Genomic DNA, 15216 nt, shown 5'->3' with positions numbered 1-15216 from the left:
CTCATCCAGGCCTCAGAAAGCAGCTGCTTTATTGGAAGCTATTCTGATATCTTTGTTCAAACTGTCTTGCAGTTCTTGGGATGAGGGTGGGACCAGGGTTGGGGGTCTCCTTGTGACTATGGGAGGAGGGGGTATGTATCTCCCCACACCCAGGGCTCATTTGCGGGGGCTCCTGCTTATGGCGGATGTGGTCCTCATGGAGTAGGCCTTGAGGGTCCCAGGCCCTCCACCGCTGGAGAATCTCAGGGCGTTGTTGCCCATGGTCCCCCCAAAGGTCAGCAGGCTACCAGAGCCACCCGTGGAACTGACCACAGCTGAGAGAGAAGAGAAGAGGTCTCCATCAGTGTGAGGCCCACTACCTGCGCCCCCAGCCTCCTGCCATAGCTGCCTGTTTCCCTCCCTCTACCCACCACCCTTCCCCCACCAACAGCCAGGGGCCAACCCAGAAGTAGCCTCAGACAGAGGTGAGGGCTGCTCCACACTGCCCCAGCCCCACCCTGCCCTCATGCATGGCTTTGCTGGGCTGTTGAGCCTGTCTGGATGGAATCTCCAGGCACCTGCTGAAAACTGTTTAAGGGAAGGAGGTGCCGGGCCTCCATGAGGCCAGGTCTTCAGGCCAATGTGCCATCTAATAGACCCAGCCTAGTCTGGACAGCACAGGTGATGGGCCGCAGCCAAGGACTTACAGATGTTCACGGCTCCCACTCCATCTCCGGTCAACCTGGGGGCAGAGGAGAGACCTGTGAGGGCTGCTCTATCCTCAGCACTAGAGGAGGCACTCCTGCACCCCTCCATCCAGGCCACAAGCAGGACTCATGTTCATTCCTGTGTCCCCACACATCCAGCCTTCCTGCAGCCTTTCATTTCTGGCTACAACAATCTTGGGAATGTCTCAGAGCTTCCATTTCCTCACTTGTAAATGCAGTCTTAACCTGTCCCAACCTCACAAGGTTGTTTGTGAGGGTTAAACTCATAACTTACCTAAAGCCCTGGGCACACAAGATTCTATAAATGGTAGCTGCTCTTATTGTTTATGTAGATGGCTGCCTCCCTTAACCAGATCATAAAATCCTCAAAGAAGGCTGTGGCTTATTGATTCCTGCATCTCCAGTCACCAGCATGAGGTCTGGCACATGCTATTTACTTAATATGGGTTGAAATGGTTAATGAAGTGTTAAGTGTTGACTGAGTGAATTCAGCTACAGTGGGAACTGCGAGGGGAAGGAGGAGGCAGCGGTGGCTTTAAGCAGCCTGGGGAGCTGAAACAGGTCTTGTACTGGAAATTAAACATCTATCCGAGACAGGTATGTTTGTTCTGTGACTCATAGCCCCATTGTCACCAAGCCCTTGGCCGTGAGGATGAATTTACGCTGCAGGGAGAAGAGAAGGCCTCAATTTAGTGGAGCAAGTGAAGGAAGCCCAGCTGACCTCAGCAGCCCCAAGTACTGGAAGGGGATAGAGCAAAGGGCAGGGGCAAGAGAGGCAGACACTAGGAATCTTCCAGGCCCCTTATCTGTTGACAAAATGAGTCAATCAAGCCATCAAGGTATGAATGAAGACCCCAACTTTACGGACATAGGTTTTTAGTCTTTTGTGAAGAATTTCCTGTAAGACTAACCCAGCCCAGCTTCATCGCAGGCTGCAGGTAAGCATGCAAATATCTCTGGGGACGGGGGAAATTTACCTCCTCACCATGCTCAGTCAACACCCCATGACTTAGCCCTCAATTATGTAGTGAGAAGCAGACTGTTGCCAAGGAAGATGGCTGGACCAGGACTCAGCAGAGCTCAATTGCATACTGGCTCTGTCCCCTCAGTTAATAAAACTAACCAGTTTCCCCTCTGTACACTCGGAAGTCAATAATACTGTCTTGCTTACCTGATGTGTTCTGAGAATCAAATAAGATGACCTTGTTAACACACAAAAATGCTGTTATCAACTTTCCCACTGAGCTTATACCACAAGGTCTTCCCTCCAGAAAGCCATCAAGGGCAAAGAAGCAAGCATTATCTGTACCCTCCCTGCACTTCCCATCCTCAGCGCCCTTCAGAAGGAGGGATACAGGAAATGCTTGCAGGTGGATGGGTGTCAAGCTGCAAGCCCCACTGAGCCAGCTTGTACGTCCTCACCGGCTCTCCTCGCCCTCCAGCAGCTTGCGGTAGGTGGCGATCTCGATGTCCAGGGCCAGCTTGACGTTCATGAGCTCCTGGTACTCCCGGAGCTGCCGGGTCATGTCCTGCTTGGCCTTCTGCAGGGCGGCCTCCAGATCCTCCTGCTTGGCCCGTGCATCCTTGACAGCCAGTTCCCCACGCTGTTCAGCATCGGCAATGGCGGCTTCCAACTTGGCACGCTGTGGGGAGTAGCGGGGCTCTGAACCGGGGTCGCAGGCCTCATCAGTCACTGCCTTCCTGCCTCCCCATCCTGCGGTGAGCGCCTGGGCAACTTGCTTACTGTGGCTTCACTGGCACCAGCCTCCTTCCCCAAGCACCAGGGAATCCCAAGGGTTTAAAACATGGGCTTTGAGGGACTTCCCAGGTGGTCCAGTGGTTAAGAATCCACCTGCCAGTGCAGAGGACACAGGCTCCCTCCCTGGTCTGGGACGATCCCACACACCAAGGGGCAACTAAGCCAGTGTGCCACAGCTACTGAACCCGTGCGCTCTAGAGCCTGTGCTCTGCAACAAGAGAAGCCACAGCAGTGAGAAGCCTGTCCATCACCACTAGAGAGTAGCCCTCGCTTGTCACAACTAGAGAAAGCTTGCGTGCAGCAACTAAGACCCAGCACAGCCAGTAATTAATTTTTAAAAACATGGGCTTTGATACCCAATGCCTAGCTTTCAGTTCTGGCTCTACCTCTTACAAGCCATGTGATCTTGTATGAATCAACCCTTCTAAGCCAAAAGTCTCCTCTTTTCTAAAATAACAGTAATCACGGTATATAAATATAGATGGGAATAGCTCAAGTAATGAAATGAAATAATATACAAGTCCTTGGCACAGTGTCTAGTATTCAGTAAGCACTTAATAAACGCTATTATGAGTAAATGCGATTATGATTTACAAATGCTCACATACCCGACCCCTAGCTGGAGGATTTCCAAGGCCATGGGATTCTAGTGTAGTACTCAAATTTCAGGCAGATGACCAGGCACCTTTCAGGTACCTTGAAAACAGGAGCCATTTTGCAACAGGCCCAGAACAGGGAGACTTGGAGCACAGAAATGCTTCCTGGAACCCCTAGATTCCAAGTCAACAGCCCCCCAGGTGCAGGTAGGGGTGGTGTGATTCAGAGGGACCTGAACAACAGCTGTCACTTCCTGCCTGGCCTAGTGTTCCCTCTCTTGTGGCCCATCCCCCACTAGAGGAGCCTATATAATGTTTTGTGTGTGTGTGTGTGTGCGCGCGCTCAGGCGTGTCTGACTTTTTGCAACCCCATGGACTGTAGCCTGCTGGGCTCCTCTGTCCATGGGATTCTCCAGGCAAGAATACTGGAGTGGGTTGCCATTTCCTTCTCCAGGGGATCTTCCCAACCCAGGGATGGAACCTGCATCTCCTACCTTGACAAGTGGACTCTTTACTGTTGCACCACCTAAGAAGCCTGAGCCGCCCCTTATTCATTTCCAAGGGCCACCATCCCATCCCCTAGCCCAGGGCTCCTCCTCCTTCATTTTCACAACCACCTTCTGCCCTCAGATCCTCTCTCCTCAGCGCATGCACTCTGCCTCTCTGCCTGATCCTCCCAGTCCTGCCCTGAAGGCTGGCTGACGCCCTTGCCCCCATCCACCGGTCAGCATCCTCCCCATCACATTGGTGCCCCCTTGGCAGGGTCATTCCACTGCCTCTGAGCCACAGCTTCCGGGCCTGAGCCTGCCCTGCTGTGTGAGAGGAGAACCAGATATAGGAGAAGCTGTGGGGTTCGGGAAACTGCCATTCGTTACTCTGTGCCTCCCCTCCTGGCCTGGATGCTGGCTCACTGCACCAGTGACTCATGGCTCCGATTCTGTGCCAGGAGGAAGCCTCCATTCTCGCCCACATGTAAACAGGCCTGCAGGGCTCCAAGAGGAGGACATTTCTGGGTAGATCACCCTCACATCCCATCCCCCAGCTGTCAACCATCAGCTTCTTTCCCTTCCCACTGCAGATGCCTGCTGAAGCTTAGCCTCCTCCCCTACTTCCATGCCTTCATCAGATCTTAGGGGACCCTTTCTCATCAGTGCCGCCCACCCCAGCTTCACAGGATCTCCTCCCATCAGTCTGTCATCTGAGACCTGTGCCCTACTATGCTGGGAAGGGAGGAGCAGTGAACCAGATGGAAGAGGGGCCCAGCTACTACGGCATTTTTAATATCCCAGTGGAGGTGGGGGACAATATTTACTTACACTTAATTAATAAGACTTACCTAGTAAGTCAATGGACTTCCCTAGTGGCTCAGACAGAAAGACTGCCTGCAATGTGGGAGACCCGGGTTTGATTCCTGGGTCAGGAAGATCTGCTGAAGAAGAGAATAGCTACCCAGTCCAGTATAAGACAGAACATTTCAGAGTGTTAAGTGTTTCAGGGATCTTCCCACAGACTGCTAAGAGAGTGGCTAGGTGGCTGAGGAAGCCATCTCTGAGAAGAGGTCTTTTGTCCTCAACAAAAGATGATGAGAAAGGGGCACGATGTGCAGAGCTGGGAGAACCACATTCCAGGTGGAGGGAACACCGAGTGCAAAGGCCCTGAAGCATGAAGATGCTTGGCAAACATCATCTCCAGCAAGCAGCAAGAGCACGGCCAGAGAGGGAGCGGTGGGGAGTGAGGTCAGCGGATGTGGCGGGGTCTCGGGAGTCACAGCAAGTTGGCCCCAGACCCCGTGGCCCCTATCCCAGGTAGACATTGCACCCAGAGCTAGGTGCAAGAAGAGGGCTCAGGACCAATGTGATAATGAATGGTGGTTCTCATCTGGCCAGCAGCCTGAGGCTCCCTCCACGAGCTCTATGCCCTGCTAGGACTCCTGTTCCCCCTTCGGCCAAACCAGCACCTGGTCAAGAACATTTCATCCTGGAGGGTCTGAGAGGCTAGAGCTGCCCCAGCCTCATCCCCAGGGCAGCAGGGGCAGGACTGATGCCCCTGCCTCCTGCTTCTCATCCTGAGCATGGTCCCAGCTGGCTGCCCTTCACCTGCCCCAAGGACAAGCACTGGTGCCCACCTGGTTCTTGACGCTGTCGATCTCAGCCTGCAGCCTCTGGACAGCCCGGTTCATGTCTGCAATCTCATTCCGGGTATTCCGGAGGTCGTCCCCGTGCTTCCCAGCCTGGGCCTGGAGGGTCTCAAACTGGAGGGACCACACAGAAGGGTATGGCAGGGGTGGGCTATGATTACAGGGGGCTCGTCTTCTCCCCACCCAAAGAAGGCCCCAGGTTCTGAGTGACAAGGCCTCCCAGCTTATCGTGCCAGGGAGGGATAGTCTGACTCCCAGCAAACTTTGCCTGATGCCAGAGGCCAGACTCCTGGACAATGGGGTGGGGCGGGGTTCAGCTTCCTCCCAGCCAGGACAGGGAGGACAACGATGGCTCCCTGGACCCGTCCCCACTGATACCAGTCCTCTTCCTGTTTCCATCATGTCCTAACGCTGGAGAACCACAGAAGTCTGAGATCCTCACCTGTTAACCCCTTCATCAGCATCATCCATCTCACAGATGAAGAGAATGAGTCCCAGAGAGTGGAAGGGACTGCCTGAGAGTCACACAGCAAGTCCTTACTGACATACCTGTGTTCTCACACGCACCATGGATGACCCCCTATATCTGCAGAGACATCACTCTATGCCACTTTTAAACCCTCAGGCTCCTTCCCTCAGTTACCCCAGCATCCCCCACCCCACCCCAGCCCATTCCCTCAGCTCCTGCCTGTCAGCTGCCCTGCCCTTGCCCAGTGCATATAATGATTAAACCTAATCTGGAGCCCTTGGATCCAGAATCTTGTCTCTGCTCTTCCATTCACTACCTGTGTGGAGCTAGAAAAATCACTTAACCTCTCCATGCCTCAGTTTCCCCACCTGTGAAAAAGGGATAATATTGCCTACCTAACGGGCTGTTCTGTGGGTTATATGAGTCAATACAGGTAAAACACTTGAAATGTTGCCTAGCACTGTGCTTACTCGCCAAATTTCAGCTATAATAATTATTACTCCATGTCCATTTCCTCTGCCTTGCCGCCTACATTGGGCTGGAATCTCTCCCTGGGCAGGGGCTTGGCCTTCTCTTCCTCTTCTTCCCAGGACACTGGAGACCCCCACAGACTTAATCCCTGGTGCCTGTCAGCACAGTGAGACACAGGCCCCAAAGGCTCGAGACAGGGTGAGGAGTAAGGGAAGCCACCACCCAGGACCTTGCCAGGAAGAGAAAATAATGGCTCCAGTGAGCACACACCTTGGTCTGGTAACAGGCCTCAGCCTCCGCCCGGCTGCGGTTGGCGATCTCCTCATACTGGGCCTTGACTTCAGCAATGATGCTGTCCAAGTCCAGGGAGCGGTTGTTGTCCATGGACAGGACCACGGATGTGTCTGAGACCTCAGACTGCAGCTCTTTCAGCTCCTGTAGGGACCAGACAGGGCATCAGGGCTTGGGTGACACATTCCTGTCCCCACGCCCATCCTGGGATCCCTTGCACTAGGGAAAGATAAAAGGAGAAGAGGCCAGAGTGGGAGCGAGTCACCAGGCAGCCAGAGGGCACAACAGACCCAGCACCTACTAAATGGCTCCGCCAGCCCTGGCTCCCGGAGGAGCCCATCAGCTGCTTGTCAAATCTAAGAGTCTGGTGGGATCACAGAGGAAAAGCAGAGTGTGCTGAACGTCGGTGGCTCCTGGCTGTGAGTTGCTGTGCAGGTTGAGCTCTATTATGAAGAGGATCACTAGGGGGTGGGTAAAAAAAGTCATATTCCACCCTAGTATGGATGGAACACTCTGCAGTCTTTAACACTGATGATACAGCCATATTTATGGACAGGGAACTATATCCATGATATACAGTTATGTAAAAAAGGTATGATTCTACTTTATTAAATGTGTATATTTCTGTATCTTTATGTGTGTGTGTATATATATATATATGTATATATATATATATACAGAAAGAGCCTGAAAAGGTAGCTATCAAGATGATAAGAGACAGTATAGGAAGCTTGTTTTCAATTTTATGCTTTACTTAATTTTCTAGATTTTTTGCAGTGAGTATGTATTTCATAACAAGAGGAAAATAATTCCATATACATGTATATACATACACACACACATATATAACATGTGATAGACATATAAAGGCCCACAATGAGACTAGGAGGGCCCAAAATCAGCTTCAAGGATCCAGCCCCCAAAATTAACACACGTGGAAATTCTCTCAGAGATGCAAATGGAAGCTGGATGTTCAGGTAAAACCGAGACTGAAGAAGTAAGAAGTAAGAGAAGTAAGAACTGAAGTAAGAAGTAAGAACTGAAGAAGTAAGAAGTAGGAATAAGTAAGCCCTTATTCTTAAGGCCTTCCAAACTCAACTTACTTGTGTAACTAGCCTCTTGTGTAACTATGTCCCAGACCAGCCTGATGATCAGCCATACTATCTTCTGCCTAAGGCCAGAGCCTCACACTAATGGGATGAAGTGCTTTTTAACCCCCTTCAGGGAAAGGATCTGGAAGCTCAGGGCAGGGCAGGAAAGGAGATGGGAGGGGTAGGCAGAGGGAGAGGCTGGGTGGTGGGCGTAAACCCTCAGGCACTCCAATCTCTCCTGACCTGGCTCCCCTGCCAGCCCACCCAGCACACCCATGAACCCTGTCACAGCCCAGATCCCTCAACATCCTCCTGGTTTCTTCCAGCCCCTCTCAACCTCCCTTCCTTACAAATGGTCATCCCATGTCTCTAGAAGGCCAATTTTGACTGACACACCCCCTAACCCCCCTTCCTCACCCTCCTGCTGCACTGCCTCAGCTCTTTCTGAGCTCCTCACCCACCACAGATTCCTGAATCTAGAAAAAGTAAAGAGCAGGGTCATCTCCCCTACATCTCCCCAACACACACCCAGACTGACCCAGAGGTAGAGGGTAGACCAGATGGCCCCCTGGCTAGGACATGTAGAATATGGCATATTTCCCACCCCTGAGGTCTTCACCTGCTCATAGAGGGTCCTGAGGAAGTTGATCTCATCATTCAGGGTATCCACCTTGGCCTCCAACTCCACCTTGTTCATGTAGGCAACATCCACATCCTGGGAGGGGTGGTGGCAAGAAGGGGTAGATAGATAGCGTGTTCTCAGTACTGTAAATATTTGGCAGCCAGTACTGTCCAACCCCAGGACCAAACCCCATTGCCCTACCAAGAAACATACAGCAGCTCCATGCTGCCTGACACATCCACAGCGGAAAGTTCCCTCCAGTGGACCCGCCCAGGCTTTGAGATGGACATTGTCTCCACTCATCCCCAGGACTGGAAGTGCCTTCTCAGCACTGACAGCCCAGAGCATTCTGAAGCCCCAAACCTAGCGCTTCACCAGTTCCTAAAGGCTTGTTTAGACACACCCCCGGCTCTGCCCACTAGAGGCTATGTCACCTTGAACAAATCACTACAACTCCAGGAGCCTCAGCTTCAAATAGGAGAGCATGAAATCATGCAGACTCCAGGATACCACATCCAGAGATGAGAAATCTCCAGCCCAAATGTGTAACTGGCAACTTGGGTGATACTGAAGCAGGCAGGCCACAGATAACTCCACAAGTCCAGATAATGTCTGGGCCCCATCCTCTGCTGTGGGTTAGCTCCTGTGGGGAGCGCTCACTTCCACTCATCCCTGAATTTCCAAGGGCCCAGCACTCCAGGGCAGGTTACATTTCTGTGGATGGGCCTGGGACACTGAGTATGTGTACTTTAAATCATAGTCTTAAGTCAAGCCCTTATTCCTAAGGCCTTCCAAACTCAACTTGCACACCTCCAGGTATGGGAAGGCTCACTCTGCCTCAAGGCAGCCCATCCATTCAATATTTCAGGCCTGCCATGTGCCACCCTCATCTGTAACTGAATGTTTTAACTGATAGAACACTTATTTATTGTGGGGTTGAAATTGCCCTCTCTAACCTCCAACTTGTAGTCTTAATTCTAACCTTTCCAAGCCCAGAAACAAGTCTACTGACTTGCCAGACACACACACACACCACACACATGCACACACACATACATGCACACAATATAGCCTTATGAAGGGCCTGGCTTTCAGATCTTTCCTTCTCCAAGCCCATCATTTCCCTCTTATAGACCCAGCCAGACTCTGACCCAGGTTCCTATTGGTTGCTTTGGTGAGAGGCATGTGGTCCCCTGGCCCCTCTGTTTCTACAGTGTCCCCTACCCTCCCTGTCTGCCCCCTCACCTTCTTCAACACCACAAACTCATTCTCAGCAGCTGTGCGACGGTTAATTTCATCTTCATACCTGCAGCAAAGAAGAGAAGCATGGTGTTGGTGCAACTCTGCCTCCATCTCCTCATATCCAAGTGTGAAGGTCTGCCGTGCATCACCTTCACTCCCTCCTTAATGACACAGTAGCTCAGTTGGTAAAGAATCTCCGCAAATGCAGGAGACCCTGGTTCGATTCCTGGGTCAGGAAGATCCAGTGGAGAAGGGACAGACTACCCATTCCCGTATTCTTGGGCTTCCCTGGTGGCTTAGCTGGTAAAGAATCCACCTGCAATGTGGGAGACCTGGGTTCAATCGGGTTGGGAAGATCCCCTGGAGAAGGGAACGGCTACCCACTCCAGTGTTCTGGCCTGGAGAATTCCATGGACTGTATAGTCCATGGGGTGGCAAAGAGTCAGACACGACTGAGCGACTTTCACTTTCACTTATGACGCAAAGTGTCCCTGACTCGTCCATATGGCTATTCCTAGGACTTTGAGTCTTGGCAGGGGGTGGGGGTGGGGGAGCAGGGAACGTATGTGAATTAAAGGACAGAGGCTGCGTATCCTGGGAGTGAGACGGCAGAGAACAGCCATGCTTAGGGACCGCTTCATATGGCCCTGCCCAGTTATGTGCTTCCTGCGCATTCGCTAATTTAATGTCCACAACAATCCTGTTAACAATGGTGCTGTGACTCACAGGAAGAGGAACAGAGGTGCTGAGAGGCAAAGTACTCTGTGCAGTCATCAAGCTGCTAAGTGCAAAGCCCAGACTTGAAGCCTGGTCATCTGACGCTTGAGCTTAACCTGCTTAATCCCATTGGCTGAGGGTGAAGAAGGGGCCTGAAGAGGAGGAACCTTGTGGATTCGGGAAGAAGAACCAGGTCCCAAGTAGGTGGGGAGCCCCCATCCCTACTCTTACAGCTCCCCTCCCATCTTTCTTTCTCTCAAGGAGCCAACCCCTTGCCCGTAGAAGGACACCAGCAAAGCCGGGCACAGAGCAAGAGGGCAGCTGGGCTTGACCCAGTGTTTACTGGAGGATTCAAAATAGGTGTCGGAAACTGAAACTCAGCAGTGCACACAAGCTTCTGGAGAACAACAGGAGCAATGTGGGGCAATTTCAGTGGGGAGCAGGATGCTCAGACAGGCAGGGGCCCTCCAGGAGCCCAGACCCCCAAAGTCCACTCCCCCTACCCCAGCCTCTAGAATAGTTAGAAAAATATCTACAAGGCTGTCTGTCCATTCTTGCTGTGCCACTGGGCCCAGAGGGCACACAGACGAGGGCTCCCTGGGCAGCTGCATCAGGACCCTTCCGCACATTCCCTTCCAGCTCCTCCTTCAGCCTGGCCCAGAGCTCAGCCTGGGGCCCCAGGAAAGTGCTCTGGGGCTTTGGCTGGGGGGGGAGCATGTGTGAACACACACAGGGCAGGAGAGGCCTGGACAACAGGGGCTCACAGGCTGTCCCGGGCCTCCCCAGCCCTGTACCTGTCTGGTTCCACCTGCTGTGAGATTAATCCTGTTGACTGTTGCCCTAGGGAAGTTGGGGGAGGGGGGAAGGGACACTCCCTTCTGAGGCCTTTGTTTGTTCTACCTCCAGTCAGAGGAAGTGACCCTGCTCGCTTAGTCATACACCCCTAGGCAGAGCACAGAATTCACTCATTACCCACCCCCCACCCTGTGCCCACAGGGCAGGGATGCCCACTCAGCCTCTGGTTTTGGTTTCTATTCAGTGAGAACAGCGGGCACCTCAAAGGCCTGCCCTCAAAACCAGCCTCCACACTCCCTGCCCCTCCTCATAGCCTCCTTTCCGGTTCCTGCTCTGGCCAGAAGCCCCCATCCCCACCCCCACCCCAGCCTCTGCAACCTCGCCCACCGCTCACAGTGATCATCCTCTCTGCTTCTTTCCTCCTCAAGTTGGCTCCATGTATGTCTCCTCTCGGGAGTCAGGGGACCCAAAGTAAGACCCAGCACTCCCAATGATCTACTCTGCAACCTCAATCAAGTCCCTGCAACTTGCTGGATTCTAATCCTCACAAGAACAAAATGGAGTTGTTCTAGAATAATCTGAGGGTCATACAAGTTCTGACGCATATCTGTCATAGGACACTTCTTGCCCTGCTGTCTCCTGGGCCCTGGTCAGGCTCCCAAAGGGAACAGTGTGGATCAGGAAAGGGTTGAGAGAGTTCTTTGGAAGTAAGTCGGGAGAAAGGACCAGAATGACTTGGAAACAGCCCCTAGAGACAAAGAGAAGCAAGGGGAGGAGAGGCAGGGAACCTGTGAATCAAGACCTTCCTTCCCTTGAGGAAGGTATTGTACTGAGCAGCAGCACCCCCTGACCTCTGACCCCAGAAGGATTATGAGGGGGTGAGCTGACAGGGGCACATTGGCCAGGGCACGAATCCCCACAGGTTGTACTGGGGGACCATACTTATTCTTGAAGTCTTCCACGACATCCTGCATGTTCCGAAGCTCCACCTCCAGGCGACCCCCATCCAGCTGCAGGGCCTCTAGTTGCTTCCGCAGGCCAGCAATCTGGGCCTCAAAGATGCCCGGGAGGCGGTTGCTCTTGGCAGACTTCTGCTCCTGCAGCAGCGCCCACTTGGTCTCCAGCAGCTTGTTCTGCTGCTCCAGAAACCGCACCTAGAAGGAGCAGGAGGAGGGAACTCATGGAGGGCAGACTGTGCCACTCAGCGCAGTTGGGAGGATCTCCAGCCACGTGGCAGAATCGCATTCCCACTGGCTCTTCCCCCAAGCTGGGCCCCTAGTCCTTGGCCCTCTTCTCCAGGAAGCCCACCCTGAACAAGCCTCTCCTCCAGGACTCTCTGTCTCCTGTGTGTGCAGGGCTCAGATGACAGACATGTCCCAGTGCTTACGCTTTAGGGTCTCCTCCTTCCTCTGCTCCCCATCACACCCCAGGTGATGGTCTCCACCACCCTCTCGGAAGGGCTGCTGCTGCTGCTAAATCACTTCAGTTGTGTCCGACTCTGTGCGACCCCATAGATGGCAGCCCACCAGGCTCCCCTGTCCCTGGGATTCTCCAGGCCAGAACACTGGAGTGGGTTGCCATTTCCTTCTCCAATGCATGAAAGTGAAAAGTGAAAGTGAAGTCGCTCAGTCGTATCCGACTCTTAGCTACCCCATGGACCTACCAGGACCTACCAGGCTCCTCCATCCATGGGATTTTCCAGGCAAGAGTACTGGAGTGGGGTGCCATTGCCTTCTCCACTTGGAAGGGCTGCCTCCTTCCTGTCTTCATCCTGAGCCTGACTTGGGCCCCCTCGCTTAGGCTGGGACCTTATCTCTTCCTCTCTCAATATTCTCCCTTCCCCTCTTTCCTCTTTGTCCAACAGGGCCTCAGGACAGGATGCTATAATCAAGCCAGTGTAAAAGGAGCCCTAAGAAGCACCAGTATGACTGGTGGTGGGAAGCCAGCCTCCTCAAGACCAGCCATTCAGGCAGCAGAACCCTGGGGCTGCAGCTAAGTTGCAGGGGGAGGAAGCCTGGGCCTGGGGCTTTCTGTGGAGGCTGCCCCAGAACCTGAAGGATGTGTATGGTCTGAAGGGTGAAGGAGAGGAGGAGATGGGGAACAGAGAAGCGGAGAGTTACACAAGGCAGGAGAGGAAAAGCCTGCTCCATGCCCAGGGAGGAGACCCTGGCCCTGCTCCAGGGAACTAGCCCTTAGTTCCTGGGTCCAGCCCCCACAAGTCTGCGCCCCCATCTCCATCCCCCACTCTTTTGGGACCTGAACAACCAAGAAAAACACTTCCTAAATGGCCCTTCCAGGGGGCACTCAGTGCCCCCAATGGGCTCTCTCCAAGGGCAGGAAGAGCCTCACTTCCCACCACCAAATAGAGGGTTGGAAGACCAGGTAGGTGGGGCAGCCAGGGTTGGGAGCCTCCCTCTCTCCAGCCCTTTATTTCCAGCAACTGCTAGATAATAACTGGAGAGGACAGGTGGGAGGGTTCTCAACCTACCCCATCTCCGACTCCACACAGCCCCCTCTCAGAGAAAGGGGCCCAGGGAAAGAAGTCCTGGCCCCAGGCGTTTGGAACTCGAAAACTGAGCTCAAGAACTCCAGCTCACAGGACAGCCCCCGGCACACATTCGGGGAGGGAAAAAGCAGATTGATTTGGGTAGCTTGCCGGAAGAGAGAGGCTGAGGTTGGCAAAACAGCCACAGGATTCATGGGGAGGGTTCAGTCCCCGATATCGGAGGAAAGAGAGTACCAGCCCTCCCAGCGCCTGGCTCACGTTGGCACGGCGGGCGGCTGCTGGGGCCTGGAGCCTGGCTCCTGGCAGTGAGGGAGCTCACCTTGTCGATGAAGGAGGCGAACTTGTTGTTGAGGGTCTTGATCTGCTCGCGCTCCTCCTGGCGCACCTGCTGGATGGAGGGGTCGATGTCCACCTGCAGCGGGGTCAGCAGACTCTGATTGATGGTGACCGCGCGGATGCCGGTGCCCACGGGGGCCCCGTAGGATGAGCGCGCGGCCACTCGAGGCCGAGAGGCGCCCAAGCCATAGAGACTGCTGCTGCTGCCGAAGCCGCCGGGGCGCACCGAGCTCAGGCGCACCTGGGTGCCGCGGCCCGGGAAGGCGGCGGAGCGCGAGCTGAAGACCTGGGAGCCGAAGTGGAGCGACATGCTGAGCTGGGTCGGGATAGAATGAGCGGCTAGAAACAAGGGGCTGAACTCGCTGACCTCCGGGGAACAGGGCCGCTTTTATCCGCTAGGCGCGAGCGGATCGGCTTACACAGGTAGGGGCGGGGCTGGCCGCGCGCCACCTTTCTCTGCCCGCTGGCCCCTCCCGGGACCGCGCTTCCGCCCTCCGCGCGGTCCACCTGGGGGAGGCTTTCTGTCCCAGCCTGGGCCAGTCCAGACTGGGGAGGAGGGCTGTAGACCCCCAGACCCCTTGATGCAGGCGAATGCAAAAAGCGGTGGAAGACAGCGGGCGCAATCCATCTGAGAGTCAGGGGAGGCTTCCTGGAGGAGGCATGGGGAAGAGGTGAAGAATATCCAGATTTCTGACAGCAGAAAGATCAAGCGATAAAAGATTGAGCTAAGAGGTGAACAAAATGTTCTAGTGCAGGAATCAGCCTCCCCACCCGGGTCCCTTCCCCAGGCTCCTGAAAGCCAGAAAATCATTCCCACCCAAGTTCATCTCCAACTTGAGAGATCAAGCAGCCCAGTTCTTGAGTCAGCTAACCCCAAGGTGAGCCCACCAGTGCTGGTTTCCCTGGCCACAGGCCCCAACACCTCATTTCTATACAGAGACTAGCCCAAGTGGGGCAGGACCCCAGTGCTTGCCCCTCTCCTCCCCACCCAGGAGACATCTGAAACCCAGAGGCCCCTGATAATAGTTACCCTGGGCCTGCCCTTCCCCCCACTCCCAGATCACATTCCTGTCCACTTACTTCACTTGTCTCAGGAGAAGAAGGGGACACCTGTGTGTGTGAGAGACGCTTGGCGCTAGTGTTTCGTGAGTTTTGTGTGCACGTGCCTGCAGGTTCCTGGGCTCGGCGGTATACACATTCTAGGCATTTGTGTTTCCATATTGTTTGCATGATTGGGAATGAACTTGTACAAATGGGAGTCTATTTTGGGGGAGCAGGTGGATAGGTGCGTCTGTGGATACACACTTGCACACTTTTGTAAGCACATCTGTGCAATATGCTTATATTTGCACTCAGACACTTCTGCCTCTTCCCCACCCGTGCCACTTTCCTGTTTAAAGGTCCCACAGCTGAAGCCACCACCAAACAATGCCCAGCTGTTTCAAACCCAGGATGAAGATGGGGATAAATGTGCTGG

The 15216-nt window shown here is 53.9% G+C and overlaps 1 protein-coding gene across 1 annotated transcript; it reads right to left on the bottom strand.

Moving 5' to 3' along the window:
• Positions 1 to 6: 6 nt before the first annotated feature.
• KRT7 (keratin 7) lies at positions 7 to 14130 on the bottom strand. The gene is made up of 9 exons (XM_005906986.3): positions 13723 to 14130; positions 11840 to 12051; positions 9389 to 9449; positions 8141 to 8236; positions 6410 to 6574; positions 5188 to 5313; positions 2130 to 2350; positions 687 to 721; positions 7 to 314 (listed from the first exon to the last, which is right to left on the bottom strand). The coding sequence occupies exons 1-9, from the start codon at positions 14047 to 14049 to the stop codon at positions 157 to 159; spliced, it is 1401 nt and encodes a 466-aa protein (XP_005907048.1). The 5' UTR covers positions 14050 to 14130; the 3' UTR covers positions 7 to 156.
• Positions 14131 to 15216: the final 1086 nt, after the last annotated feature.

This window comes from Bos mutus, chromosome 5 (genome assembly GCF_027580195.1).
Source record: "Bos mutus isolate GX-2022 chromosome 5, NWIPB_WYAK_1.1, whole genome shotgun sequence".
Lineage (NCBI taxonomy): Eukaryota > Metazoa > Chordata > Mammalia > Artiodactyla > Bovidae > Bos > Bos mutus.
Note: the sequence above shows the minus strand (reverse complement) of the source record. Positions and strands in the feature narration are given on the sequence as shown.

Bases quoted from the DNA above. Each gene is read 5' to 3' on its own strand.
- KRT7 (XM_005906986.3), bottom strand. From the start codon at position 14,049: ATGTCGCTCCACTTCGGCTCCCAGGTCTTCAGCTCGCGCTCCGCCGCC. The intron at 8,237-9,388 runs GTGAGGGGGCAG...CACCCCTCCCAG, and splicing joins AGTTTGTGGTGTTGAAGAAG to GATGTGGATGTTGCCTACAT. The intron at 315-686 runs GTAAGTCCTTGG...CTTCTCTCTCAG, and splicing joins AGTGGGAGCCGTGAACATCT to CTGTGGTCAGTTCCACGGGT.